We start from the raw sequence: 27,877 nt of genomic DNA, 5'->3' as shown, positions 1-27,877 counted from the left end.
TCCCTTCCTCTGCTGAAACCCAAGTGCAGTTTGCTGGTCCTGAGGTGAGGCTGGCAGCAGAGGCAGCTGCAGGGAGCTGCAGAGCCCCAGAGCTGGTGGGAGGATGCTGAGCTTGGCACTCACGGCTGGTCACTGCAGGCAGTCGGTCCTGGTGAGCAGCAAGCACTGACTGAGGCTCCACCACCTGGGCTCAGCTCAGCTCAGGAGCCATCTGAAGAGAAAACAGCACCACAAGAAATGGTTATGCCTGGCTTATTCCACGCCCCAATGCAGCTTGGGTCAAACAAACACTCAGAGGGAACCTCACAGTCCAGAATTTCATTTACAGGCTCTCCAGGGAAATGCCATGCACCCATCTTTTAGGTTTTTCCCCATTTCCATACAGCAGTTTCTTCTGCACATCCATCTCTGCACGCTGACAGAAGGCAGAAGGAGAAAAGCCTCTCTCCAGAGTTCAGTTATGGATTAGATCACTAAATAAAAGAAAGATCTAGAAGAAAGGGTATGAGAGGAGTCCTTTTCCCTCCTTCCTTTTTCCCCCACAAAGTCCTATCTATCCCCAGTCTCTTAAAAATATTGAGATTCTACAAAGAACCAATCACCAGTCCCACACTTGGGATATATGAACTAAGGACTTCTTTTCCTAATTTTTAGATTCAATAAAAAAAATTGTAGGGAAAGGATTTGAGGACTTCAGGGAAAGTGCTTATTTTCAACCCCCTTTTGTCCTCCATTGGCTCAAAGTTGTTTGTGTTCATTCTTTTGTAAAAGTACATTCATTACATAATCAGAAGCACTAAAATCTCCCAGTTATACAAATTCTCACTCTGTTACTATGGCAAACCACTCCAAAAACACAGAGCAGCAGCACAACAAAGTGCTTGGAACAACAGCTCTCAACTGCCAGTTTCTGCCTGTCAGAACTTAAAAGCATCTGTAGCTGTTGAACTGTTCACACACAAGCAAGAATCCTGTCCCGCTCCCTGAGCAAATTGGCACCTCAAAAATAGAGATGGAGGAAAGGAAAAGTTACTGTCAGCACACAATGCTAGGAAACAAAAAACCCCAGAACATCCTCCCCCACAAAACCCTCAAAATAAACCACAGAAAGCAGTTCTTAGAGAATTCAACAATGCTGAAATCTGAAGTTTCAGTGAGAAACTCTAGTTTAAAGAAAAACAGGTTTCACACCAGCAGTTGATGTTACAGAGCAGGTCCAAGATCCCTGAATTCAGAAATACTTCACCTCCTGTCTCTGAAACACTCCCTGTTGGGGCACTACGGCTTTGCTGCAGCCTGAGTAAAGCTCTGCTCTTGGGGGAGCAGTGACTGCCCATCCCAGCAGAAGCTCAGAAAGGCAGCCATACACCTGCCAGCTCTGCAGACACCCCTCACAACCCAGCATTCATCCTGGCTCCATGGAACCAGCTCCTGGGACACTGCCAAGGGCTCAGCCCAGTGCCCAGCAGATGCAGGACATGGGATCCATGGGCAAAACCACACCCCAGTCTAGGTGTGTTTTATTTCTGTATCCCTTTGGTACACTCTTCCTTCCTTACCTACAGGCCTCTGGGAAACCAGCTGCATTTTTTGGATATACATGACTGGAGTAAATGCCATTGACAGCCATTAGCAGAGGAGTAACTGGGAGACAGCAGCAGCAAAACACTTCACACATTCAGCCCACCACATGTTGGAACTCGAGAGAGACAGACAGGGGAGGGAGAGAGAGACTTAGGCAATCCGTCAATGTTGCTTTATTAAAATCTTTATTCACACAATGTTGCTTTATGTGGGATCTGACCCCGGGGGATAGAAGTAGAAAGTCATGATTGCATTCTGTTTGCTTATTAGCAACTCCATTTGTGCAGCAGCTCCCAGGGGCCTCCTCTGGCACATCTGAGAGGGGAGTCTGTTTCCAGCTTCCTGCTCCAGCTGCTGCAGTAAATAAATTACCTTCTTAATAAATTAGTACTTTTGAGTTGAAGTTTGTTTGGCAAGACACACACCAGTTCATCAGCTGCTGAAGGAGAGCTGACTCGAGTGTCTCCTCCCCCCTGATGGCTGACTTGGGAAAGAGGAGGTAAATAGCAGATGGCTGATGAGGCTCTTTAATTAGTTCTTGATTTCTGTGCTTCCAGTGCTCTGGTATCATTGATAAGCATGACACAACCAGTGTGTAACATCTGGGGCCAGTGGGTGACACGTGCACGATGAACAAGAATCAGAAGGTGCCTGGAAAACCTCCTCCCCAGAGCACCTGCCTTACAAACAATGTTATTTTTCAGAGATTCAAGCAGACCCAGCTGGCACGTGGATGCTGCTGCTCCTTTCCTTTGCAATGGTTACAATTTAAAATCTCTCAGGGTTCTGTGTTCAAGCAAAACGACCATCACTGCCAAAAGGGCAGAAATTGTCACAAGGCCAAAACCAGATCTTCCTGATTTTGGTTTAAGAGAGGAATTTATTTTTCTTTCCTGCTGCAGAACACCAACCTCCAATAGTGTTTACAGCAACGAGAAGCATCAATATCACAAATAAAAAACCAGTCCTAAAAAACAACCATTTCTTGCTTCCTTCTACTGATAATGCTGGACTTCATGCCCTTTGTCCACAAGTAAACCAAAATAAACCAATACCCTGCTTTAAATCTTTGACATTTATACTGGGGAAAAACCCATCCCCAGGTTCCATCTGACAGCAAAAGCTTTAGCTTACAGCAATATGTAAGTCCTCAACACTAATTTAACTTCAAAGACTGAAAGACCTTTTTTTGAGCCCATTATTAAATCAAATGTAAATACCAAGAGTTATCATATAGAAATCAAAAATTAAATGTTGGTAGATCCCTCCCAAAATATTAAGAGCTCATGTTTAAGCTCAAAGAGAAGAATAAGCTTTAAGAAATGCTACAAGCCACCAAATCTGAAATTTCCTGGGAAACAGCTTAAACCAGCACTTGCTCCTGCCCCACAGACACCACCCACAGCTTCTAAAGCATGTTCTGTTATCAGGGGATAGAGGCACGAGCTCCACAGTGTCCTCACAGCTGGCTGTGTGTCACCACCCTGACTAAGAACTCCAGTAAATAACTCCAGATCCCATCCCATCATCTCATTGCTCTGTGGCATCTATGATTGTGGCCAAGTCCAGAAGAGAGCAAGAATAACACAGAATTCAATCCCAGGTAAACAGTCACATTCTACTTTCAAGATGCTCTTCTCATGCAATGAGAAAAAGACTTCAACAAAATAAACCAATGTCTGCATTTTTCAGATAAAACTCTCTCCCTGACACCTCCTGGATCAGGTGTGGCCACGGTGCAAGACCAGAAAACAGCTCTTTACCTGCGTGCCACACTGCAGTCAGAGAAATCCTGACAGGAAAATCAAGGAAAAGGGTTCAAACTGACATTTTGGTGCTCTTGCTCTCAAGTTCAACAACCTGAAGTCACTTGCTGAAGGGAGCTCCTTCCTTACATTAAGGACCATGCTGGCTGAACACTGATGCAAAGCTGTTCCATTTGGAAATAGTGATGAAGCTGCTTCTCTTCTGGAGACACAAACTGAGACCTGTCTCAAGGTGATCAGTTTTATGATACAAACTCAGCACAGGCTGCAGTGCTGAAGGACAACAGGACTAGCACAAGATGAGTGCTGCAAGCCTGCCCTGAAAAGCCAACTTTTCTCTATCTATGCCAAAACCAATAGTGAGGATTCCTGGATGACCATCTCAGGCAGAACATTGCAGTGGGGGTTGCAAGAAGCAGCTGGGGAAGGCAGAAAACCTCCTGGAGGTGATCACAGCTTCTGAGCTCAGCCACAGCCAAACCAGGTGAACGTGGGACCCAACACTGGTGTCCCCAGAACAGCAGTGCTGAGCTGTGGTCACAGGCAGCAGCAGAAAGCTCTCCCAGGTGAGATGAAGACAGACCATAGCTCAGGGATGTCTGTACACCTCAGGTGACTGCTGGTGACTGGGGAATTCCAGCAAACACCTCTTCCCCCAGTCCCACATGCCCAGAGGCTCCACAGCACTCAGGGCTCACAGTAAAGTAGCCTGACCTCACTACACAAACTGCTTCCAAGGACAGATTCTGTCCTCCTCAGCTGCAAGAGAATGAACATTTGGTTATAATGGACACAGAACTGCAAGACCTGCTCAGACCTTGCCAGATTAATTTAAAAAAAAAGAGGGACAAGACACATGGAAACTTACTATAACCCCTTAAATATCAAGTGCTGTATAACCACCCTGTCCTCTCCTAAATCTCCAACCCTGTGGATAAACCTTTGATAGGACTTTAGCAAAAACACTGAAGCATTATCACATAGGAGGCAGCCACCTTTCCCAGCCTTTTATCAAGGAAAAGCCAAGTGAGCAGCAGAGGTCCCCTCTCCCACCCCTCAGACAATCAGAAGAACATCCCACCCCGGGGGGGTGGCACAACTCTTCAGTCCAACAGTTATTTTATTCACCCCTGCTCGTTCTCTAGAGAAGCAGTAAAATGCCCAACCAGCTCAGAGCTGATTGTGTACAACCCTGAATGAACAAACTCGCCAGAGGAAAGGGGGAAGAGAAGGGGAGGGGACTGTACTGTTCATCTCTGAGGCCCCCTCCAGATCCAGTCCACAAAGGAGTTCTGTGTTCCACACTCTGCACCAGCACCAGAGCCGTGTTTATCCAGCGCGACGCCCACTGCCGGCAATGGACACGCCACAGTGGCCATGGTGCCACCACGGGGGCTGAGCCATGCCAGGCCTCCTTCCCACCTCTCACTGCTGCCAGCCCGAGGAAAAAGCCAGTGTCACCTCCCTTCCTCTGGCTCGGGAGCTTTCCTGTTCATGTCAGTCCATCTTGGCCACAGCCCTTCTGAACTGATTGTGCTGTTTTTCTATCACTTGTTTGTTTGTTTTTTAAAAAAGGAGTTTCATCTCGTGTTCCGCTACGATTACAAGTGAGACAGAGTCATCCTGTCTTCCACCAGCACAACATCTGGCCCAAACTGGTCTGTGCACTGCTTCACTGTAGCCAGGATGCTGAGGAGCCGCTGGTCCAGGGCGTCCAGGTGAGGGGTGGAGAGCACAGGTGAGATGGGGTCATGCGACATGGCAGTTTTTAAGGCAGACTTCAGGACTCCGTTCTTCAGGTAATTCAGCCTGTTCCAGGTAGAAACCCGGATGCTGCAAAAGAAACAAACACACATCACCACACCAGGGTCCTGCTGCATCCCACTGGGAATAGCGGCTCATCAAGAATGGAGACTCATTGCAGAAGTGGGTTTGGGATGGCAGGGTCCAGGTGGAACTGCATCACAGACAGGATCTAATGAAACTTGAAAACTAAAGGTGGTGAAGAATCAATCTGGTGTGACATAACTCTGATGTTACACAGGAACTGCATCACAGACAGGATCTAATGAAACTTGAAAACTAAAGGTGGTGAAGAATCAATCTGGTGTGACATAACTCTGATGTTACACAGGAACACTTCTGGCTGAGAGCACGAAGGTCTTCGGTCCTGCGGCCTCCCAGACACAGTTTGGAAAGGAAGAAAAGGAAGGAAAATCAACAAATTCAAACAAAGGTCACCTCAGGAAGAGCATCACTGACCAATAATGAATCACAGAGGACAAAAGGCAGTTGACCAAACTTCCAAGAAAGAGAACACAGCAGTGACCTTTCCTCTTCACTGGCCACTGAGCTTGCTTGTGTCAGCCCATCTCAGCTCTCATGTTCTGTGAAGTCTCTTGGGATTCTCCCCCAAACCTTTCAGGGCCAAATCTTTAGCATCCCTGGTCTAAACTCTTGAGTTTGATGGCTTCCAATAGAACCAGTAAAATAAGAAAGTGTTGTAACAAACCTATAGTTAAAACAATTATGCAAATTAATTATCATACGGCATTTGCCCAGTACCAGAAAGAAGGAAAATCTGAAAAGCTGGAAATTGCCAAGTCTCTTAAAGAGATAAACTTCTCTGGTTGCCTTTGGGGGAATCAAGATGACAAAGACTCCAGAAGAATCTCAGTAAAGTACAAAATGAAACATACATTTAAAATTAACGTAGGAAAACTAAAGAATTTAAAACTTCTTTAAACATTCTCCATATGACTTTTAAAAGGATCTTGCAGAACGTAGGCCAGGTGTACTGCTGCATGCAAGGAGCTGTGCTTAGTGCAAGCAAGAGAGCTCAGGCTTTCTGCAAAGGTCCCAGGTTTCAAAGGACCCAGAGAATTTGGAAGACAGAACCTTTCAAGGACAAGCTTCACAGACAAACTCCATTTGGAAGGCTTGAAGGAGTTAATGTTGAAGTAACAAAGTCAGGAATTGATATCTCTGTATTTTTCTTCCTGGAAATTCTCACAGAATCCCAGAATGGCTTGGACTGGAAGGGACCTTAAAGAACATCTCATTCCACCCCCCCCTGCCATGGGCAGGGACACCCTCCACTAGATCAGGCTGCTCCTGATCAACCTGTCCTACTGGGCCTTGGACATTTCCAGGAATGGGGCAGCCACAGCTTCTCTGGGCAACTTGTGCCAGAGCCTCCTCAAAGGGAAGAATTTCTTCCCAATATCCCATCTAACCCTGCCTTCTATCAGGGTGAAGCCATTCCCCCTTGTCCTGTCCCTGCAGGCCCGTGTCCCAAGTCCCTCTCCAGCTCTCTTGGAACCCCCTTAGACACTGGAAGGGGCTCTGAGGTCTCCTCAGGCTTTTCTTCTCCAGGCTGAACACCCCAGCTCTCTCAGGCTGTTCCAGAGGAGAGGTACTCCAGCCCTTGGAGCATTTATTTCCTGATGAGAAGTAGCAATGGCCTGGTAAGAGACTGGACACAGAACAGAAATCAAAAAGTCACAGCCTCTGAAAAAAACCCACAGCTCACAAGGCCAAAGCAGAAACAAAACTCTGTAAAGAAACTACACATTTTGCTTGAGAGGAGCCCCCTGAGCAGGGCTGCAGCTTTCATTAGAAACCATGTTTGAAATGATTGAATTGCCATCCTTCAGTACTGTCAGGGAGAACTCAAGCTGGGATGTGCAGGTTGATTTGTCAGGAGCTGGATGGGATGGCTGCAGATGCAAAGTGCCTGTCACACTGACTGTGGACAGAGCTGAACCAGTGACCTGGAGGTGAGACCACTTTCTGCAGCCAACCCTCTGCCTTCATGAAAATGCACTCCTCAGCTTCTTGGGCAGTGCCCATCCATCAAACAGACAATATCTCAAAAAAGTACAGCACTGTGGACCCGAGCAAACCTCTTCAGGTTGCCAGAAGACTCCCAAGTTCATGAAATTGTAAACCTAAGGACAGCAATTACACAAGCAAAGTGAACAGCAGCCCTGTGCTTCACTTACATGCAGCACTGATAGAGAGGAGCCAAGATGCTTCTTTCATCAAGGGCAGGGTTTCCAAAGCTGAAAAGCAAAATGAAAACCAAGTGAACCAGCTGAACTCCTAGGGTTGTTCTCAACATAAAAAGCTTTGTAAAGAATTCAGAGAAATCAATACTAGGCAATTTCATGCTCCAAGAGATCAAATCATTTAAATTAAAATATAAACAGGCCATGACTAGTCACAGATATAACTTTCATCAGCATCAGCTAAGCAGGTAAACAGAAGCAGCACAGTATACCCAGTTCTTTATCAGACCAAGGCACCTTAGACAGGCATTTCAGAGGAGTTTAGAAATGATGCAGGGATAAGGAATAACTGCTATTCTGGGCATGCAGAATAGGAGCTTTGCCTGTCTGACACAGCTGGGCAGGGAAGGAACCAAACAGCAGCAAACATTAGAGCCACAGTTCACTAACAAGGTGATCAACTTAAACATTTTAAGCCAGAAGGCTTCCACAGTATTTCAAGCTTCATCCAAACACATGCTGGATTTATTTTTCATAGTTTCATCTTCCTCATAATACTGTTTTCAACTAAGAACTTTCCCTTCAATGAAGATAAGTTGCTGCAGGGGCCTGGCCTTATGCTGCCCAAATAATTATGTTATTTGTAGCTTTAAAACTGAGTAAGTTCCCAGGTCATGGCACCAAGGACCATCTGCTCTTACTTGCATGGTTTAGTTTTAGGTAGCCCTGTAAGAAACTAGGAATTGGGGTCAATGATCCTTATGGGTCCCTTCCAAATTGAGATTTACCATGGTTCTGTGAAAAACTGTCCCCTACCCATTATTTCTAACGATCTGGTCCTTCACAGAAAGGAAACTCACTGCCACTCCACATGGGAGTGCCCACCAGAAAAATAAATAATCCAGAATTGCTGGACTAAATTATGAGAAAGGCAAATAGATGACTTTTATGTTTTTAAGAAAAATTAATCCAATTGTTATGATTTAAACAAGACTGTGTCTTCAATATGATTTTTAACCTAAACTATAGTGGACAACATACAAAAAAAACTATAGCAAGGATAGAAGAACTCATATTCTAAACACATTTTTAAAACATTTTTGTTCAGGTAAGAGTTAATGTCCACATTTAGAACATCATCATTTTTGTGTTTGGTATCATTTCTACCTACATTCTAAACTTTTAACCTTTCAAAGCCAGAGTAGGCATATCCAGAAGGCAGGGAATGCCAAATTATTCAGAAACACATTTTAGAAAGATCTGCTTTTATTACAGCACTCACTTATACTGACTGGTGATAAATAAAAAAGCCAAATTTTTTTTTCAATCTTCCATTAACTAAAAGCCTAAAAGGAAAGGGTATTTCTGGGGATAGGAGGTGAGACTTGAGCAAACCTCTGAAAGTTGTTTTGGCAAATACTGTGTTAACTGGGGAGTTTCTGTAGTTTGAGCAGGACTTTGCCAAGACAGAAGAGTATCTAGAGCACAGAGCAGAATCATAGAGTCCTAATATGGTTTAGGTTGGAAGAGTTAAAGCTCATCTTGTTCCACCCCCCTGCTGTGGGCAGGGACAGGTGCTTCAAGCCCTGTCCAACCTGGCCTTGGACACTTCCAGGGATGGGGCAGCTTCTCTGGGCAACCTGTGTCAGGGCCTCCCCACCCTCAGAGGGAAGAATTCCTTCCTAATATCTGATCTAAACCCACTTTCTTTCAGTTTGAATCTATTCCCCCTTGTCCTGTCAGCACCACAGCCTTTGAAGGAGCCTAACATTTGGTGAGTAATTTCTGATAAAAAGGAAAGACTATTACAAACGATACTAAAGAATAAATTAGCGAGAGAGAGAGAGAGAAAACAGAGAGAGACAGAGCAGATAAATGCATGCCCTTGCACTCACCACTGCCAGGCCAGCAGGGCTGTGCCCAGGCTCACCTTTTGGCATTGTCCAGCAGGATGAGCATGCTGGCTCCCTCGTCATCCTGGAAGCTCTCGTAGTGGTGCCGGTCGGCGTTGCCGATCAGGTAGTCGAAGATGGCCGTGTCGATGATGTCCAGCAGGCGCGGGCCCGAGTCGTACGGGGACGTTTTCTTCACGGCGTCGCAGTAGCTCTCGTCGTACTCCCACCTGCAGCCCAGGGGAACCAAGCAGCCCTTCAGAGAACCACCCCTGCTCAGCAACAGCAGCTACAGCTGCCCTCGGTCACTGTGAGTGCACCAAGAAAGGGGAGCAGCCCAGGCTAGACAGAGAAGGAAGAGCTGGACAAGTGCTTATGAGAAGAGTAAAGCCTGCATTAACATCCCAGCCCACGGAGCAAGCTGGAGTTTCAGTTCAAAGATACACAAAGATCATCTTCCTATGGAAAACAATGTCAGAGTTTGCTTCCTCACAACTCCACAGCAGCTGGGCTATGTTATGGGAAGATTACTGCCATGTCTTGCCTCCCTCAACTTCCCAAGGAACACTTCAGTACTGTGTGTGTTTCCATTGCCTTGAGCTGTTTCCATCTGGCTTTCCAGCCAGCCTCTTTCTTTTTTATTTTTAATGCAAGTATCCTAATCGTGGTTAATCATGAGCCCCTCTGCCTCCAGGAGAAGGGCTTCACAGTGGTCACTCTCCCTCACTCACAGCTGTCTCTTTCCTCCCCCTCTTCCTTTGCAGAGTATCTCACCTTCTTCTCCACTGACATCATTTCAAGCTTCCCTCTTATCTCCTTCTCCTTCTCCACGTAATCTCGTGACACGGATGTCATGTCTCAATTCTCCAAAGCTAGGATTTTCAATTTCCTCATTTTCTTCTTTACAGCTTTCAAAACTACTCAACACCACCACCAAAACAGCCAAATCTCTGGTGTATACCTTTTCCATCTGTCAACCTAAATAACAGGGACATCTTCCACATAAGGACTGAAACAATCCTTCACAAAGTAGCAGTTAAATTGGAAATGCCTTAAACCATCTGTGATTTGGAAACAGAGATGGAAGAAACACAAGCTGGAGAGACTTGCTGACATGCTCAAAACTGCAGATAGTCATAAAAGTAGGAAGATCAGAATTTAATGACTACAACTGCCACATATCCCACTTCATCTTCTAGTGGTCTGGAACCAGAGATCCCAGTATCCTACCTTTCTTCAAGGTAACCAAATCAGAGAGCTTAAACATTTATCTTCTAAATGTTCCTAATAACAGGTCACACATGCTCCTCAAATGCTGTGCCTAAACCCCCTAGGAAGAGGGATCTTTGCACCAAGGTCCAACTCACACTCAAGGTGTAGCACAAATCCACACAGCAACAGTCTCAGAACCTCTTCTCCTTGTCCTGGATACATTTCTTATGCTGCATCCCACTCTCCCTCAAGTGTTTCTTTTTCTCTCATTTTACTTCAGAGCAGTACTTAATCTCCTTGCCACAATTTTTCAGATATACTGTTCTCTCTCTCATTTTCCATGCAGTCTTTCAAGAGAGACTTTTATCCAGCACTCATTTCTAATAATTTATATTGTATTAGCACAGGCCTTGGAAGGTCAGGGATTTTGTCTATTACACCTCCATTAAAAATTACGTACACTAATGTGCCTGTGTGAATTATGTTCAAAAGGTCAACTCAAAACAGCAGCTAGAGCAGGAAAAAATTCTTACAGAGCTATTTTCTCACAATTACCACGCACAGAAAAAGGAGAGAGTGACACCAAGAACCTTTAATTCTGATCTCTCAAAGTGAAATGTGCAGCGTGACATGGTGAAAAACACCAGAACCTTGTAACCTCATCTGAAGGAGGCAAGTGTGAGTTTAAATACACCAAGTATCAAATCAGCACAGGAATCAAGCTAAACCCCTGTGTAAGCAGGCAGGGTGTGATGAAAAGGAGCCTCTCAACAGGAGGAACAACTCCAAGAAATTCATCCTGTTCATCACGGCAATGTACCATGTACTAAACACAGCTGATTTTGACCTGCTGGGAAAGAAAAAACATCTGCTGCTCAAAATTCAGTCTGTGCATTTTATACCCTAAGACAATTCAACACAGCCTCTGGATGAGAGTCTTTCTGAGAACAATCACATTACTGAAATCAAGGGATACTTTAGATAAAGGACTGAAAATCTCTTCTAATCACTTTCAAGTTCAAGACAGATTTGGAAAAATTTACTCAGCTCAAACCCATTTGTTCTGCTCATGGCAAAAACATCCCCACCTCAGGAACTCAAATGTGTTACATCTATTGTAGAATGCTGCTTAAAGAAGGACAAATGTGGGATTTAGCATTCTTTACATGCTGAGCATGGTCACCAAATACTGATGGCATTCAAAGCAAAGGATTTTCCAGGGTGTGTTGATGTGGCACAGCCTGATTTTTTGGTAACAGGGGAAGGCCACAGGTTTGGCTTCTGTGAGAAGCTGCTGGAAGCTTCCACCATGTCAGACAGAGCAAATCCCTGATGGCCAGCAGTGGAAGCATGACAAGTGACTCCCCAACACAGAACCTAGATGGGATTGACCTCTGGGCACTGTGGGATCTTGTGACAGTCTTTGAATTGGTGGAAGTTGACAATGGTACCTACAAGCAGCAGTTTTTCTTCTCGTCAGAGAAGAGGAGGAAGTGAGAACATGTGAGGGAAAACAACATGGAGACAGACACCAAGGTCAGTGGAAAAAAAGAGAGGAAAGAGGTGCTCCAGGCATCAGAGCTGAGATTCCTCTGCAGGCCATGGTGAGGACTATGGTGAAACAAACTGTCACCTTGTAATGCATGAAGTCCATGGGGGATGCAGAGATCCATGCACAGCCCACGGGAAAAGTGCTCATGGCTGAGTGGGTGGATGCCAGAGAAAGCTGTGGTCCAGTGAGAGACCTGAATAGAGAAAGAGGGCCCCTGCTTCCAGAGAAAGAGAGAGCTTGCTTGCTCTCTCCTTGCTCCCAGACTGGAGCAGCCTATCCTAAAAAGACTGCACCCTGTGGACAAGTGACCCACGCCACAACATTTTATGACAACTGTTTGCCTGTGGGAGGGACCCTATGGCACAGCAGAGAAAAGACTCCTCTCCCTGAGTGAACAGGAAAAGATTTCCAATGATGAACTGACAAAAACTCCCACAACACCCTGTCTTTGAAGTCCATGGGGGATGCAGAGATCCATGCACAGCCCACGGGAAAAGTGCTCATGGCTGAGTGGGTGGATGCCAGAGAAAGCTGTGGTCCAGTGAGAGACCTGAATAGAGAAAGAGGGCCCCTGCTTCCAGAGAAAGAGAGAGCTTGCTTGCTCTCTCCTTGCTCCCAGACTGGAGCAGCCTATCCTAAAAAGACTGCACCCTGTGGACAAGTGACCCACGCCACAACATTTTATGACAACTGTTTGCCTGTGGGAGGGACCCCATGGCACAGCAGAGAAAAGACTCCTCTCCCTGAGTGAACAGGAAAAGATTTCCAATGATGAACTGACAAAAACTCCCACAACACCCTGTCTTCCTGCGCTGTTGGTGGGAAGGAAGGAGGGGTTGGGGTGAAAAAAGGTGTTTTAAAGGCTTATTTTACTTCTCATTATCCTCCTCTGACTCTGTTAATAATAAATCTACTTTATACCTTTAAATTTGGACCTGTTTTGCCCTTAGAGTGGTTTTTTTTTCACCTAGCCCTTATCTCAACTCATGAGCCCTTTGTTAATTTTCTTCCCTCTCCTCTGCCCAACTGTAACAGAAGAGGGTAAGTGAACAACTTTTGTGAGTGCCTGGTGTTTGGCCAGTGTCAAACCATGACACAGGGCCTAGCTGAACTTAAACCAGTTTCACAACTCTGAAAATGAACTACAAGGATCATGAAATTAGGTATGGCACAGTGCTGCCACGTTTCAGGGGCCACAGCATCAACAGAAGGTCCAGTGGCACAAGAGAAGAATCTTAGCTTGCCCACAGACAAGATTTTCAGAGGTTGGAGTGACTGCATTGTGGAGCTCTGTTCCAGCCAAAATACAGGAAAAGGACAGTGCTTAATATTGTGGAAAACAATGAAGATTTTTTTATTTCCTCATTTCAATTTAAATTTTATTCTGGACTTCCTAGCTTCTACTGTTGTGCTAAGAAAACTGTTGACACAACCGTAGGTTTTGAAAGCACTCAGAGCTCTTTAATTAACCAAGGGTCATTTTAGTGCAAATTATCATCTGTAAGGAACAGCACTGCCACGTTCTCATACCTGGCCAGTTTGCCCTCCCGGTAAGTCCTGCCCCAGGGGTGCCGGTGCTTCTGCAGGGGCCAAACGTCCGGCAGCCACAGCGTCACTGAGCCCTCCATGATGTCCCCATCTGCACAGGCTGGCTCTGTCTCCCGACAGTAGTAGCACTTCCCATAGAAGCAGGTGTTATTGCCTTAAAAAGAAAAATTAAGAGGTATTAATCCAAGGAATCCAACTGAAATTCAGGAGCCTGTTGTTGCAGCAGAAGCTTCCCCATGACAGGATTTCACTGCACTTGTCTTCATGGTTCCTGTCTCTGAGAGGAAGAGGCTCAAAAGAGCCACAAACATCCATTCATTCAGAGCAATTAAAGAATAATATGAAAAGGAGAGAGCAATTATATTTTCTAATGACTTTATCACTTTGAGAATTAATACAACATCACACTCTCAACAAGTTTTTGTGATCCTTTCCTAGTCCTGAGGACCTTGACTTTGCAATGTTAACGCTGCTTGTTGTTCACATTTCATACTTCATGTGTCAGATTTCCCACTTACTTGAAAAAGCTGACCAAAAAGAGATAAGTGAAAAGAGACACATCAGAACTCAAAGGGATTTGGCTCCCTGAGACCTGCCACATGTCTCAGCTACTTGAGCTGACTTGGAAGAGGAGACAGAAACAAGTATCATTCTCACATGATCGAGGAATGCAGATCTGTCAAAGTTTCATCAGTGTCTTCTGACTGGAGAGGAGCAACAAAATGCTGCAGCCTTTAGTCCACTAACTATGCATCAAGTAATCTGGAGCAGCCTGCATTAGTAGTTTTAACCTTTTCTATCTTCCCCTTCTTAACTCACCTTTCCTTTAGTCCACTAACTATGCATCAAGTAATCTGGAGCAGCCTCCATTAGTTTTTTATCTTGCCCTTCTTAACTCACCTTCGCTTGATCCTCACCAAGTTAAATCCAGTTCCATGCTCACAGATGTTCTTCCAAAATATTCTTCAGCTATGTCTCACTTGGTTGTGATTACCCTCTGTCCTTTCTTCCTTTGGTTCTACATCCAATATCCTCCCCAGAGCAGGCTCAGTCTCCAAATGCCATGTTCTTCCCTTTCCACCCTCACACATCCCTGCCTCTCAGCCCTCCATCCAGACCCTGTGCTCCCTGTGCTGACAGTATCCTGTCAGACAACCTGAGGATGTCACAGACCATCACCAACACAGAGCTTGCAGACCAGATCTCTTATTTGTATGGAAAGCCTGCAAGTCTTTCTTCCCATCCAGGGGCTGCAGCAGATCTAGCAAGAGACAGAATTCTTTGAGATTCTAGCTGTAAACCTGCACTGAGTATGAATGAATTCTCTCTTCTTCAAAACCTCAGGAACTTGGTCAGATTTGGCCTGACAAAAGATCATAACCTCCTCCACAGATTGACCCATTTCTTAGCTCCTGTCTTTGCAGAACAGCAGTTCCAAGGAATCTAAGGAGGAGCAATGAATGTTTCTGGAGCCTTACTTCTCTGCTAGCAAACAGCTTGGCTATCTTGGCTGAAATTGGAAAATGTAAAGCCTGCCTGAGGCAGGAACCCCATGTGAATGCCAGGAGAGGCTGACAAGGCTGAGCTGAAACTTTCATCTGGAGGTTGCACCTTGTAAGTGGCAGTGTCAGGCAGCAGGTGAGACTGCCAGCAGTGCTGCTAACAGGAACATTACCAGGGGTAAGGAACAATCATCTCTGGAGCCTTCTGATTAGGAAATGAAACAAACAAACAAAAGAGTAATAATTGGATGGTTTATGAAAGCCTCAGGGAGTTAAGGCTGCAGCATAAGTAATTTCTTGGTGCTTAATGACCACCTGGTAGGAGTTCACATTAATAGCTTCTATTATGTGTCCTTCACAGCATTATTACTGTAAACAACACAGGGAAGTTCTGCCACTGGTTGTAAATGCTCTGCAGGCTCTGATGCAGCACAAACAACATCTAATACCAACCAGTGTGTCAGCTCTATAAATTATCCCAAATCACCACTCTCTTCACATTAAATACAACTTTATTCTTTTCTTTTCAGGTCTAATCACAGACTTTTCTAACCATTTTTGACAGCAGAGAGAAAATTCTTATTCAAAAAATAGAAATCTCATCTGTAACAGCAGCATGAGGGAACACTACTTGAAGAAAACCAAGTCCTCCTCCCCCTCCAAACGGGGCCAAGATCTCTCCTGGCACAGAAAGAGCTTCCTGCATCATGGCTAACTGCTCTACAGTTGTGTCAGGCTCCCACGGCTCTTTTTTCCCATTAAGCATTTTTCCTTCCCTGGGCAGCACAGTCCATGGAATGCACTCACCCACAGTCATGAAGGTGCCCAGGAGCTGCTCCGTGGCCACTGGTTTGATCTCCGTGCGCAGATTCACAAACCTGCCAACCACCAGCGGGGCCCGGCGGAAACCCAGGATTCTGATGTGGGGTGAAAAAACACGACCTGAGAATTTGCAACATAGGCAGCAGTTCAAAATTAAAACAAAAAAAAACCCTCACAGTCTTTGTCAGAGATGATAGAGACCAAAGAGAAAAGCTGAAGCCCTGCAGGAGCCTCCTCTCTTCTCTGAGGCAAGGAAAGTAAACTCATTTTTCATATGTGCCTGGAAGTTAAACTTTATAGGCCATCAGTGACACTCCTTTACTAAAGCATTTGCAGCAGAGCAACAGAGGATGCACCATGCTCCAACTCTCAGAACTCAGACCTCACACCAGAAATATCCATCCTGTGTCTGAAGCAGGCTGAAGCAGTAAAACCATATGGCCCGTGGGCTGGTCAGCTGGAAAGATCATTTCTAATTTGTGGGAACCGCTATCTATTAAAATGTTATGCTTAAGCCCAATTCAATTACACTTGAAAGCAACCAATCCAAGAGTTGTTTTGTTTGGCACAAGGAAGGAGAAGGGAAGAGAGAATGGTAGAACAAAAGTGAATGCCTGAGAAGTGCCTGGAAAAACAAAGGTGGGAAGAACAACCATAAAACTTGCAGTTACAAGATCCAGGTTCCATTCCCATGCCTGCCACAACCTTTGCTCAGTGACCACAAATGACTCGGGTGTTTGTAATGGAATTTTAGAAGTGCTTAAAGAAGTGCAAAGATCAAAGGAGTGTCAGCCCCAGCTCTCTTAATGCACTTTTGACACACTTTGGATAGCCTTTGCATCTCAGAAAAAGATCCTGAAAAGGTATTCTTGAAGAATATAGAGGTGCAGAGCCATAGAGAAAGACCAGAGGAAAAAAAAAAAGGCACAAAATCATGACCAAATGGACAGCAAAGAAGAGTTAAGTGAGATTTGGACACTTGAAAGAGGCTTTGATTGAATGTTCAATCACTACTTTTTCAGGGAACCTGAAACCTGTATGCTCCTTGAAAGCACAAATGGACTGACATCTGGCTCCACTATCTTGTTTTGGTTTTAATATACCCTGATTTCAGCCCACCAGCACAAGCTGGCTGTAGCAGCAATGGGTGTTACTCAACTAGTTATCATCCTAGATACTCTAATTCTTCCTAGAATTACTGATTTCTACCTCCTGTGCAATGAGTTCCACAGGTGAATCAGGACTAACAGACATCTCTGTTACCACCTATGAGTTTAGTCACAGTGATAAGGCTCTTATCTATGTACTGAGAAACCTCAGCTTGAGTTTAACCATTCTATCCTTTGTTATATTTGTCCCTCCTTATTCCTTTTCTCAAAATTTAATGTGTTTTCACCTCCAAATCTTCCTATGAGGAAACAGAGACTGTGCTCATTTATGTTATGTGAAATTGCAGCTCTAACACCATTTCATAACTATTGACATTCAGTGTCTGGTGTTTTCTGTCCCATTCTTTGAACATCCTATAATTTTCATTTTTTCCTGTAATTGCACCTCCAGCACAGGTCCACAAAACCACCTGGGTACCCCAAGCACAATTACTATATGAATAACTGGATTTCCTCTAGGATGCACAGATTCATATTTACTCTAGACTAAATTGTTAGTTTGGACATTAGTCTTGACTTTTTAGTGAACTGGACATGAACTTAGCACATACATTTAGTATTTCAGACTTTTCCACAGCATTTAGCTAAGCTCTTTCTCCCCCGTAATATTAACTAGAGTGGTTTCAGGGCTCATTCTCCTTTCCAAACTTTTCACAAGTATCTAAAATATTGCACTCTTGAACAGATCTTAGAAATGAAATTTCACAGAACAAACTAATTCTTCTTTTGCCTTCAATATGGTAATTGGCAGGTTAGAGGTAGCTCCTATCTGAGGTGTATTCTCCAAAGAACCCCTTTTTTCTGGTACTTTCCAAAGACAATAAAACCAGATAAAGCAGTAATTCCATACCTATCCAAGTGAAAGGCTGCCACTTCTGCGTTGTGTCTGTCATAGCCAGCATAGGGTTCTCCTTCCACTATATAATCCCTGGCATATCTGGAATTGAAATAAGTGAAATGAAGTGAGTCTGCGCAGAATCCCTGTCAATTCTGCTGTTCAGAGTAACAATTTAATAATAGTTAAAAGTCTCTGGGACACCTTCCAAGTGACTGCCAATGGGAGAGTGCAAAAACATCAATGAGATTAAAGTGTCCAGACTGTTAAAGTGGTAAATAAGGAGGAACGGTCAGTGATGTACAGTGGTGTCCAGAGCTTGGGAAGCAGCTCACATTCCAACTAATAAATTTTAATCCAACCATATACCAAGTCACATCTTAGAACAAAGAGCACAGATCCTGCTATGGAGCAGGGGTTATTTATACTGGAAAGCAGCCAAGTCCACAGATGATTTTGGGGTTACAAAGAATTGTACATTAACAATTATCATTAACAAATACAATCTTATATTGTGGAAGAGATGGCAAATGCAATCTTTAGTAAATAGAAAATCAGCAAGTGTGAACCTCAGGACAATACTGGGTATAAACAGAGCCTTTAATCTGGCAGAGAAAAGACATAATGAACAGCAAAAAATAGAAATTAGGTACTCATTGCAACAACAATGGTGTATTTTGGTGAAGTACAAGGCTTTTTGCTCCCCTTTTTATCTTTTAGCAGACGGTACTTAATCAAGGCAAACACCAATTTCTCAGTTGCCTGACATTTGGATCAGTGTAGATACTGCTGCAGCACCACACTGCAGCTGAGTGTGAAATACCACAATCAATACCAACCAAACGGGTGAAATGCAACATGTTTTCAAATAAAATAAGGCCAAATTAGGTTACCTAGTCTCTTACTTCCATCTATGTATCAAATTGTGTAGACTGGATTACTTCCAGCAGAATTTGTGTTCAAGCACAGCAATGTAAGAGGAGACACAGAGCTGGACCTCAATGTTTTAGCCTTGCTCAGAGAGGATGTGGGATGAGAAGACAGTCCTGAGCAAATGCTTCAGCTTCTCTGCAAGGCAGCTCAAAAGAGAATTCACCAGTGCAGGATTCCTGGCAAATGGGAGCTTTCACCAAACCAGCATCTTCTGTCACATACACCACCAGATGTGATGACAGCAAGTAATATATGTTAGTAAATTAGGTTGAATTTCAAGTAAATTTGAAGTGATAGAGCGAATCCTCAGAACACATCCCCAAAGGCAGGCCTTTGGTAGGTACTCACAGCTGGCTTTTGGAAACATGGTCACATTTTAAAAGCTGCAGAGCTAAAATTTATTAGTGAATCCCGACCAAACTCTTTGTTTCCATGCACAGTAGGCATCTAGTCCTTTCCAGAGCAAAAGTAATGAGGGAATTCCTTCTTCCCCTGCTGGTAAGTTTGCTCAGAACTGTTTTTAGCAGTAACTTTGACAGAACTTTCAGGTCCAAAGCTGGTTAAATAGACTCTCTTGCAGTGCCAGAACAGGACTCTGCCCACAAGCCTGGCTATTCAGCAGTCATAAACAAAACCTGGATCTACCAGGATGGCCAAGGCCACCCTCTCTAGTGCCCCTATAAACATTGCCAGCTGCACATGTCCTTGCTGGAGCTCAGTGCCTGTGCTTGCCTGCACAGACAGGGCATTACAGAATGCAGTTTAACTCTCAGTGAAATGCTTGATTGCACTCCCTGACACAGAAAGCTCTATGAGAATGCTGTGCTTCCATTGGAGGAGATGCCTCTAGTACCACCAGGATTTTGTGTGCAAGGCTCATGCTGTCTGGGCCTGCAGGGGAACTCCAGCCAGAGCAGGAATTGTCTGTACAGAGACTTTTTTATCATTCTCTAATCATAGAATCAGAGACTGCTTTGGGCTGGAAAAACATTTCATTCCAATTCTGCTGCCATGGGCAGGGACACTTTCCACTAGACCAGGCTGTTCTAAGCCCTGTCCAACCTGGCCTTTAAACACTTTCAGGGATGGGGCATCCACTGCTTCCCTGGACAACCTGTGCCAGGGCCTCACCACCCTTACAGGGAAGAATTTCTTCCCACTATCCTATCTATCCCTGCTCTATGTCAGTGTGAAGCGACTCCCCTTGGTCCTGTCACTGCAGGCCCTTGTCCTAAGTAATTTCTTTTGAGCCCCCTTAGGCACAGGAAGGAGCTCTAAAGTCTCCCTGGAGCCTTCCCTTTTCCAGCCCTAGCTCTTGTAACCTGTCTCCAAGCAGAGGTGCTCCAACCCTCACAGCATTTTTGTGGCCTCTGCACTCACTCATTAACAGGACAGGAAACCTTAATGCCTGCTTAACCCAAAATCTTATTCTGTGATGACACTTCTCATTTACAGTGAAGTCTCCTAAAACATACCTGGCCTTGCTTTTTAACATCTTTCTTCTCCTTTTCCCCAAAGACAAACAGTTCAAAAAGCTTTACAGCCAAGACTCCTCAGAAACATTCAATCCTGTCAATTTTTTCTGAGGATCACTGTAAACTGAGGTCATACCAAGGAAATATCACTACCCTCCATTCTTATGTTTCTCCTCCAATACTCACTGCTGGCAGACAGGAGGCTCAGGGGCTCTCACTCTGACCTATCCAAACCATTTTTACCGCCTACATTCAACTACACCAGACACAAAGATGTCCTTTTGAGACCACTGCCAAGTTTCCTTCCTTCCCTGCTCCTGAACTGCACCCTCTCCTGACAGTCTGACACAACAAGGAGGCAAAGCTTGTCTCCAAACTGCCAGAAGCTGCACTTCCAGAGTGAGGAAGATACTGCTCAGAAACATCAGGTGTAACCAACATCCCCTCAGGACTGAACACAGTGATTATTCTTTTTATCTAAAGACAGGCTGTATTGAGCATCAAGGCTGTACAGCCTGAGACAGCTAATGTTACTGGAGCACCAGCAAGGTTGTATTTTGTCTCAAAAATAACAGGATGGTCTTCCCACTTACAGAAAAATTCATAACTTAAGCACTAATGTGACAACATGGAGAAAAAAAGTATATATACATGAAGCAGTTATTAATGCAGACATTGAAAGCAGTATTTACCTCTTGGGCTTGAAAACAACCTTCTGTCCTCCTTCAAGTATCAGCAAAGCTTTCAGCTGCGTCCCCTTGTACCCCACATCAGCTTTGATGATCTTCTTGGTGGTCATGGCGTGCATGACAGCTCCCAGCTCGGGGGTGTCCTCGGGGTACACCTCGCGGGGCACCACCCACTGCGCCGCGATCTCCCAGGGCGACTGCAGCGTGTGCTCCAGGCGCGGGTCCAGCGCCACGCGCAGCCCCGACAGCATCCGCTGGAACGCGCGCTGGTCCTCACGGTTGGCAGCCGAGGTGTCCAGGTTGTCGATGAGGAAAACCTTGGTGAAAATGAAGATGACGAGGAGGATGGCCAACAGCACAACTCGCTGCTTCAGCTTCATGGTGCCTTTCGGCCCTTCTCCCCTGACCCTTTCTTCCAAGCGTTATGGGAAGTCTGTTGGAGGTCAGGGTGAGGAAGGGGATGTTAGTTGATGAATTTCATGCCTAACTTGCATTGTAAAAGATGTCTCACCACTGAAGCATCTCCTGGTACCCCTAAAAATAAACAAAACACAAACTTACAATCCCGCAGATCCCACCAAACTCAAAATCAAGTTTATGCTTGGAACACAAGTCAGTATTCATGGAAACCTGTATCTTTAAGCCCAAACACTTCTGTTAAAACACACTGGGTTTGCTGCCTTCCTGCAGACTTTCTGTGATCTGCACAGAAGGGGAAATTGCCAGATAGCGTCTCTGCACAGCTGAAATCATAGCAGCTGCAACCACCACGGGCAAGACTTTTGCAGGGAACTGTAGTTTAACATGATTGCTCCAATTTCACATGCACTCTTCCACTAGCGCGAGATCCCATGATTGCTGGTGTCCTAAAGACCTGTCCCCCAGAAAAGCTCCCAGGTCAATTTTAAGACAGCTTACAACAGTGAGAACAGCTGCACAACCTTCTTTCCTGAAGGTACAAGACATAAGGACAGAATAGACTTAATTGTTTATTGCCCTTCATTTGCTGCCACTATAATTTACTCAGCTTTTTTTTCCATTCTTAAAAAAATATGAGCTGGGGTGGAGGATGACATTTTTACTTCCTCACAGTTAACTAAGTTCCTTCCGCACTCAACTGTAAAACCAATAACCACAGAAAATATACAAAGTGTCTGCAATCTCCACCAGATTAACAAGAAAAAATACCTCAGACCACTAACCTTTGCCTGTTCTCACATCCTCACTACAACAGTTGAAACCACATCTGTTTCTAGATTTACAGTGGGCTCCAAGATACATCTGGCCCCTCAAGAAGCCTTGGCCAGGGCAGTGTTTGCATGTAAGGACCAGAGAATGCATCATCAACTGTATTCAGTTATAAAGACAGAATTACCTTCCTAGTGTTAGCTGAATGCAGTCAAAAGCCAAATGGAAAGAGGACATGAGGCATACCTCTGAGGGGCACTGGGAGCCAGCAGGAATTTCTCTTCACCAGCCACACTGATCATGCAAACCCCAAACAGCACTCTGGGCTGGGGGAGGATTGACACAGAAAAGCCTTCTCATGTGATTTAACAATAAGTGTATAAATCAGCCATAATTAATCATGGCACTGGAAAAAATGAGCTGCCACAGGCTCCTTTACCAGCAGCAACCACAGAACAGCCAGGCCATGCCGGGTGAGGCACACACAGGTCACAGCCATCAGTGCAGAATCAGGCTGGCACGGTGTAAGAGTGTTAGTATAAAAGGACATGCAAGCCCACAGAGGACTCCAGAGCACCCAGAACAAATCTACATGAGGTCTAGAGCAGACCCACCCAGCCACACGGCTCTCCCACAGCCCTGTAGCACTCACAGCAGCACAGAGACCCCAGCAAGGGCAGAGGGTAGAAGCCTCTGGGATGCTTCAAACTAGAACCACGGTCTCCCATTAACTGTGTAATACTGATTTTAATCTGTTGGAAAATAAATGCTCGTGCTCATACTGAAAGAGAACAAATCACATGTTTATATGGAAATTAGAGCATATTATTAGTCTTCATCTAGTTCTGTTTTGGCAGCCTGTTCTTCTCCAGACAGCACTGCCACCTGCACACACCTGCACTGCCACACTGCAAGCACATGAATGTGAAGCACAGACAAGGAAGATGCACCTGACCCAAGAGCTCTCATTCCTGCAGATACAGACTCACCCAGGAAGAGATCCTTAAATAATAACCACATTATTCTTAAACTTAAGCAGACAAGCAAAGCGGATTGGCTGCACCTACACTCTCTCATTTTAACTGCATAATTCACCTCTTTAAAACTACTAATTCTGAATAATTTTGAGCACTGCTTCCATTCATTTTTAAAATCCATTAGAGTTTGTAAGGAGTTAGGTGGAAGAACAGAGGCCATTTCAGAACAGTTACTCCTTGCTATGGGATATGTGTATGTGTACACACACATTTAAAGAAAGCCTCACAGCGCAGTGCTGGCTGACTAAAGCACGAAAGCTCAGGGCAGGATGTTCCACACCTCTGGAGCTCAAGATGAGCACTCACTTTTCTACACTGATTTCCAGGAATACTGAGTTTCTCTAGAGATATTCTTCCTGGGACTCAGGGGGAGAATACAGCTACAGTCACTTAAATTAAAGGTGATTTATTTAGTTTATCTTTTGTGACGGCTTTGAAACTAATTCTGGCTGAAATTTACCTCCAATGAGGTAAACAGAATTTACAAAAATAAATAAAATTCAGTATTTAATTATTTGCTGGTGAGTTGGCTCTCACTTTTTAGTGACATCTGAGGACATGAGTCATGGGCTGCTTTCCTCCAACAAACACCAAAGCACCCCCGAGGTTGCCATGCAATCAACTTCCCAGTGCTCCACGCACAGCCTGCACTTTGCTCCTTGGTGCCAGCACTACACTCTCTGCTCTGCAAGCCAAGGGAATTGAATCCTTTTATGAACAAGTTTACCACGGACAGCAAGAACTTGAGTTTACTGCTCTAAATTGAAGATGGCAAGGGCAACAGTGTCAAGGCAATGTAAAAAAATATTTATGCTGCTTTGGAAGAAAGTAATTTGAAAAAGACAAGTCTTTGGCAAAGTCTTGGATTGGAAAGGAAGATTATGAGAACTCCAGAAGTGTCAAGCTGGCCCTGGAATGAGGTCAGAGATGAGAAAAGTGAAATAACAATACACCACCAAAATTTTAAAAAGGAAAAAATAAGGTGAGTGTGAGCAGAACTCTGTGGAACGAACAGCAAAAGGGTCTTGGACAATGACAAGAGTAAACCCAGCCAAAAAGAGACAACAGCCAGAAATAAACAGCCCTAGCAGCTTTTTAATGCTGTAGTCAACTGCAAGGTTCACGTAAGAAATGTTTCTTGTTTTTCACTACTTCTTCGGGAAATTTCCTGATCAATTCCTTCTCTTATTACAACCAGGTCTGTATTCTCAGCAGGTATGAGTCTTCCAACTCAATATACAAATAGCAGCATCTCCTCAGTATCATGGCGGGGTCACTGTGCACACACACGAATTAAAGCATGTCTTCTGGCATTAAATACCAACATCAGACCACTTCACTCCCAGTTCAAAAAACAACAGGCAATTTGCCTGTTACAAGTTACAGCTACTATAAGCAGCCTACAAAGTTACCAGAAAAATCCCACAAGACATTTTTTATTGGAGTCACAAAATCGGTGGCGTGCCTCATATCACAATCTTATTTTTATATCATAAAGTCCTTTAGCTGCTATGTCAAAAATACTTGTGTGTACAATTTGCCAGGATTTCATTATGCTCCAAGTCACAAATCAGGTCCGGGGGCAGGCAAAGGTTTAGTTTGGCAGCATAAGTACACAAAAAATCATAGCTCAAACAGACACTGATCTGAAATGGATATGGTGGGAGTAGAGTCTAATTCCTGTTTAATGCATGGGGTTTTTCTTACACACACTATACCTTTTGGGATCACCTATCAAAAGGCCTTTAGAAGTTCTCCAGTAAATCCTGAAAAACGCCTTGAAGAAACATCGTCTACAGTAGTGACATTTTCCTCTTCCCAAAACATCCTTCAGTCTCACCAGATCAATCTTCCTTCCCATCCTCCCCTCTCTGGCCAGCTCCTTGGTGGCTCATGCCTCCCTTCTCTGTGTGAGCCTTGTTATTCCAGTTTCCACAGGCAGGCTCCCACAGACCTTTCCTTGGATTTCTCAGACTCATTCTGTCACTTCCACTCTCTGCGTGCTGCCTGCCTTGTGTACAAGTTTAGTCATCTAGTGCTCAAGGCTTCCCACGTATTTACTTGTCTGCTCTTTCTCCATCTCCTTTCCTCTTAAAACCCTCGTTATCCACAGGCAAAATCTGTGACAGTCTACACTCAAACTTTCCACAAACACAACTGCACCCATGGCTGAGAGCTACAATGGTGACAAATATGAGAGACCACAAGCATTTTAACCACTGCAATATCTCTGCCTGCAGCTGCAACAATCAGTAACCACCTGAAATATTCTCACACAGCTTTGGAAAGAAACAAAATAATTTTGTCCATCTGTCTGCCCACCCTGGCCTGTTATATCCCTTAGTAACTTAAGAATCTGTCACCTGCATTTCTGCCAAATTTGTCAGAGGACTACTCACATGAGCTTTATAAAAACCACAGGCCAGATAGAGGACAGAAACCTTGAGAAGCCAAGGACAACTGGGTAAATATCCTGAACCTTTCCCAGCTGCCGGCACAGCAAACAGGAACACCTGACTCAGCTGGCTGCACAAATAAGGACAGGGTGGATTGGGGTACAGGAAGCTCCTGGGTGCAGCCCTGGGCAAGGAGAAGCCACCAGGCACCGAGGCCTGTGGGAGCCAGGCAGGAGTTGCTGGGGTAGGATGTGGCAAACAACTCCTCAGGAAACCAGGCTGCATTAATCCTCCTTACAGAATGACTTTCCACCAAGCACCGTTTCCTATGGAAACAAAGTTTATATAATCACACTTTTCACTTAGATCCACCAGCTAATTCCAAACACATCTGAGAGGACAGTAGATGTTTTGAAGACAGGGTTTATGTGTTTATTGGAAGCTGGCAGCCGGGGGTGCTGCAGGGAGGGCCACAGTGCTGGCTTAACAGTTGTCTGCTTGCCTTGGCCATGTGGGCAACCCAGGACACAGCTGGTAGGGGCAGGGAGCTGGGACTGCCACGTGGGCAGAGAGGGATTGGGAGCACTGAAATAGGGAATGGTACAGGACAGGGGCAGGAGCCAAGGGCACTGATACAGAGGGTGCTGGGACGTGGTCAGAAGACGGCCGGAACAACTCTCCCTTGTTCCCATCCCAGTTACTGACATTCCCCCTGACCACTACGGGTCAATAAAGCCAGCTGGAAATGCTTTAGGGAGCCTTGCTCCACTTGGAAATGAAGCCAAGGCAGTGAGAAAATTCTGTAGTTTCCCTTCTCCACTTGACACGTTTATTCATCTCCTACATAAGACTGACATTAAAAATTTAACAAGGGTCCACGTACCCATCTGGATTTTAGCAGTGACGAGCCTGTCGCTGCTGTAGGATGGTGCCAATCAGCCTCCCCCACTCCTGAGGAGAGGCAGTGGGATTCTGGTGTCAGAACCAAGCTGACAACTTTGTACCACGAAGCAAAATAAACTTTTTACCTCAAATGGAGGCACATCTTGTAGTGACTATGTAGGACAGACTTAAGGACACGATGGGTGCATGGAGTCATTTTCAAATTAAAACAAGACACAAGAATGCCTGTTCTGTAATACATACTAGGTGGGATCCAATGAATCCACTGCAAACCCAGGATCTACATTTTACAGTTTACTCTGTTTGCTCAGCCCCTAAAGCACTATGGATGTTGTAGGGCCTCAGAAGGTACAATGAAACAGCTGCAGTGCTTATTCACATCTGTATCCAGAAAGGATCCAAAGAGAGATATCTTTAAAAAAGGTTAAACCCATGCCTTTGACAACCACAGTCAGCGCTTCTATAGACACACATTGTATTTTTCCACCAGCGGACAGTGACCTTCGCCAAGCTGCGACTGGCACTCGGTGAGAGCCCTCGGTGCAGACGGCTGTTCCCAAGGGTTAACAGATGGCCAGAGAGGCTTCACAGCTGTACGGGGCTCCGTCCCCGGCTCAAAGCGAGCATCCAGAAGAGGAATGAACCGCAGGAGTGCAGATACAAACTCCCATCTGCCAGAGCCGCGTCCGTGCAGCCCCCGCCGACCGCGGGCGAAGCCGGGGGGTGTCCGGGGGCCGGAGCCGCGGCTCAGGCCGGACCTGTCAGGAAGGACGTGGAGGTGCTGGAGCGAGTCCCGAGAAGGGAACAGCGCTGGGGAAGGGTCTGGAGCAGCAGTCTGGCGCTGAGGGAGCCGGGGGGGCTCAGCCTGGACAAAAGGAGGCTCGGGGGGACCGTACTGCTCTCCAGAACTCCCTGACAGGAGGCTGTGGCCAGGTGAGGGTGGGCTCTTCCCTCAGGTAAAAAGCGACAGGACAAGAATACGGAGCCTCGACCTGTGCCAGTGGAGGTTCGGGCTGGTCACAGGGAGGAATTTTGTCACGGTATGGGTGGTTGGACATTGGAACGGGCTGCCCAGGGCGGCGGCGGAGTCACCGTCCCCGGAGGAGGGTAAGGAAAGCCCGGACGTGGCACTTGGTGCCATGGTCTGGTTGACAAGGTGCTGTTGGGTCACCGCCTGGACTCGACGATCTCGGAGGTCTTTTCTAGCCTCACTGACCCCCTGATCCTGCCATTCTCCCGCCGCCGGTCCGGCCGCAGGGGCCCCTCCGGCGCTTCACGGGGCGCAGCCGCCCCTCCGCCCCCTCCCTCCCGCCGCCAGGCCCGGGAGCCCCTGCTGTACCCGCCCCGGGCCGCAGCAGCGCCGC

The 27,877-nt window shown here is 45.5% G+C and overlaps 1 protein-coding gene across 4 annotated transcripts in view; it reads right to left on the bottom strand.

Annotated features, from left to right (window-relative positions):
- Positions 1–68: 68 nt before the first annotated feature.
- Positions 69–27,877, bottom strand: part of FAM20B (FAM20B glycosaminoglycan xylosylkinase) — a 27,900-nt gene continuing 91 nt past the window's right edge. Inside the window, exons 2-9 of one of the 4 annotated variants that reach the window (XM_041479047.1) lie at positions 26,986–27,271; positions 20,993–21,523; positions 17,908–17,994; positions 15,874–15,983; positions 13,547–13,718; positions 9,291–9,482; positions 7,355–7,414; positions 1,753–5,183 (exon numbers count right to left, since the gene is read on the bottom strand). In XM_041479047.1, the coding sequence (XP_041334981.1) occupies positions 4,952–5,183; positions 7,355–7,414; positions 9,291–9,482; positions 13,547–13,718; positions 15,874–15,983; positions 17,908–17,994; positions 20,993–21,369 (1,230 nt within the window). In that variant the 5' untranslated portion in view covers positions 21,370–21,523; positions 26,986–27,271 and the 3' untranslated portion in view covers positions 1,753–4,951. Of the gene's footprint in view, positions 212–1,752; positions 5,184–7,354; positions 7,415–9,290; positions 9,483–13,546; positions 13,719–15,873; positions 15,984–17,907; positions 17,995–20,992; positions 21,524–26,985; positions 27,272–27,877 lie in introns of those variants that run through there. The other 3 variants (XM_041479046.1, XM_041479049.1, XM_041479048.1) reach the window with 3 other exon arrangements.

The sequence above is a fragment of the Pyrgilauda ruficollis genome, unplaced genomic scaffold (assembly GCF_017590135.1).
Source record: "Pyrgilauda ruficollis isolate IOZ18807 unplaced genomic scaffold, ASM1759013v1 scaffold47, whole genome shotgun sequence".
NCBI lineage: Eukaryota > Metazoa > Chordata > Aves > Passeriformes > Passeridae > Pyrgilauda > Pyrgilauda ruficollis.
The sequence above is the reverse complement of the archived record's forward strand: the minus strand, read 5'-3'. Positions and strand labels throughout refer to the sequence as shown.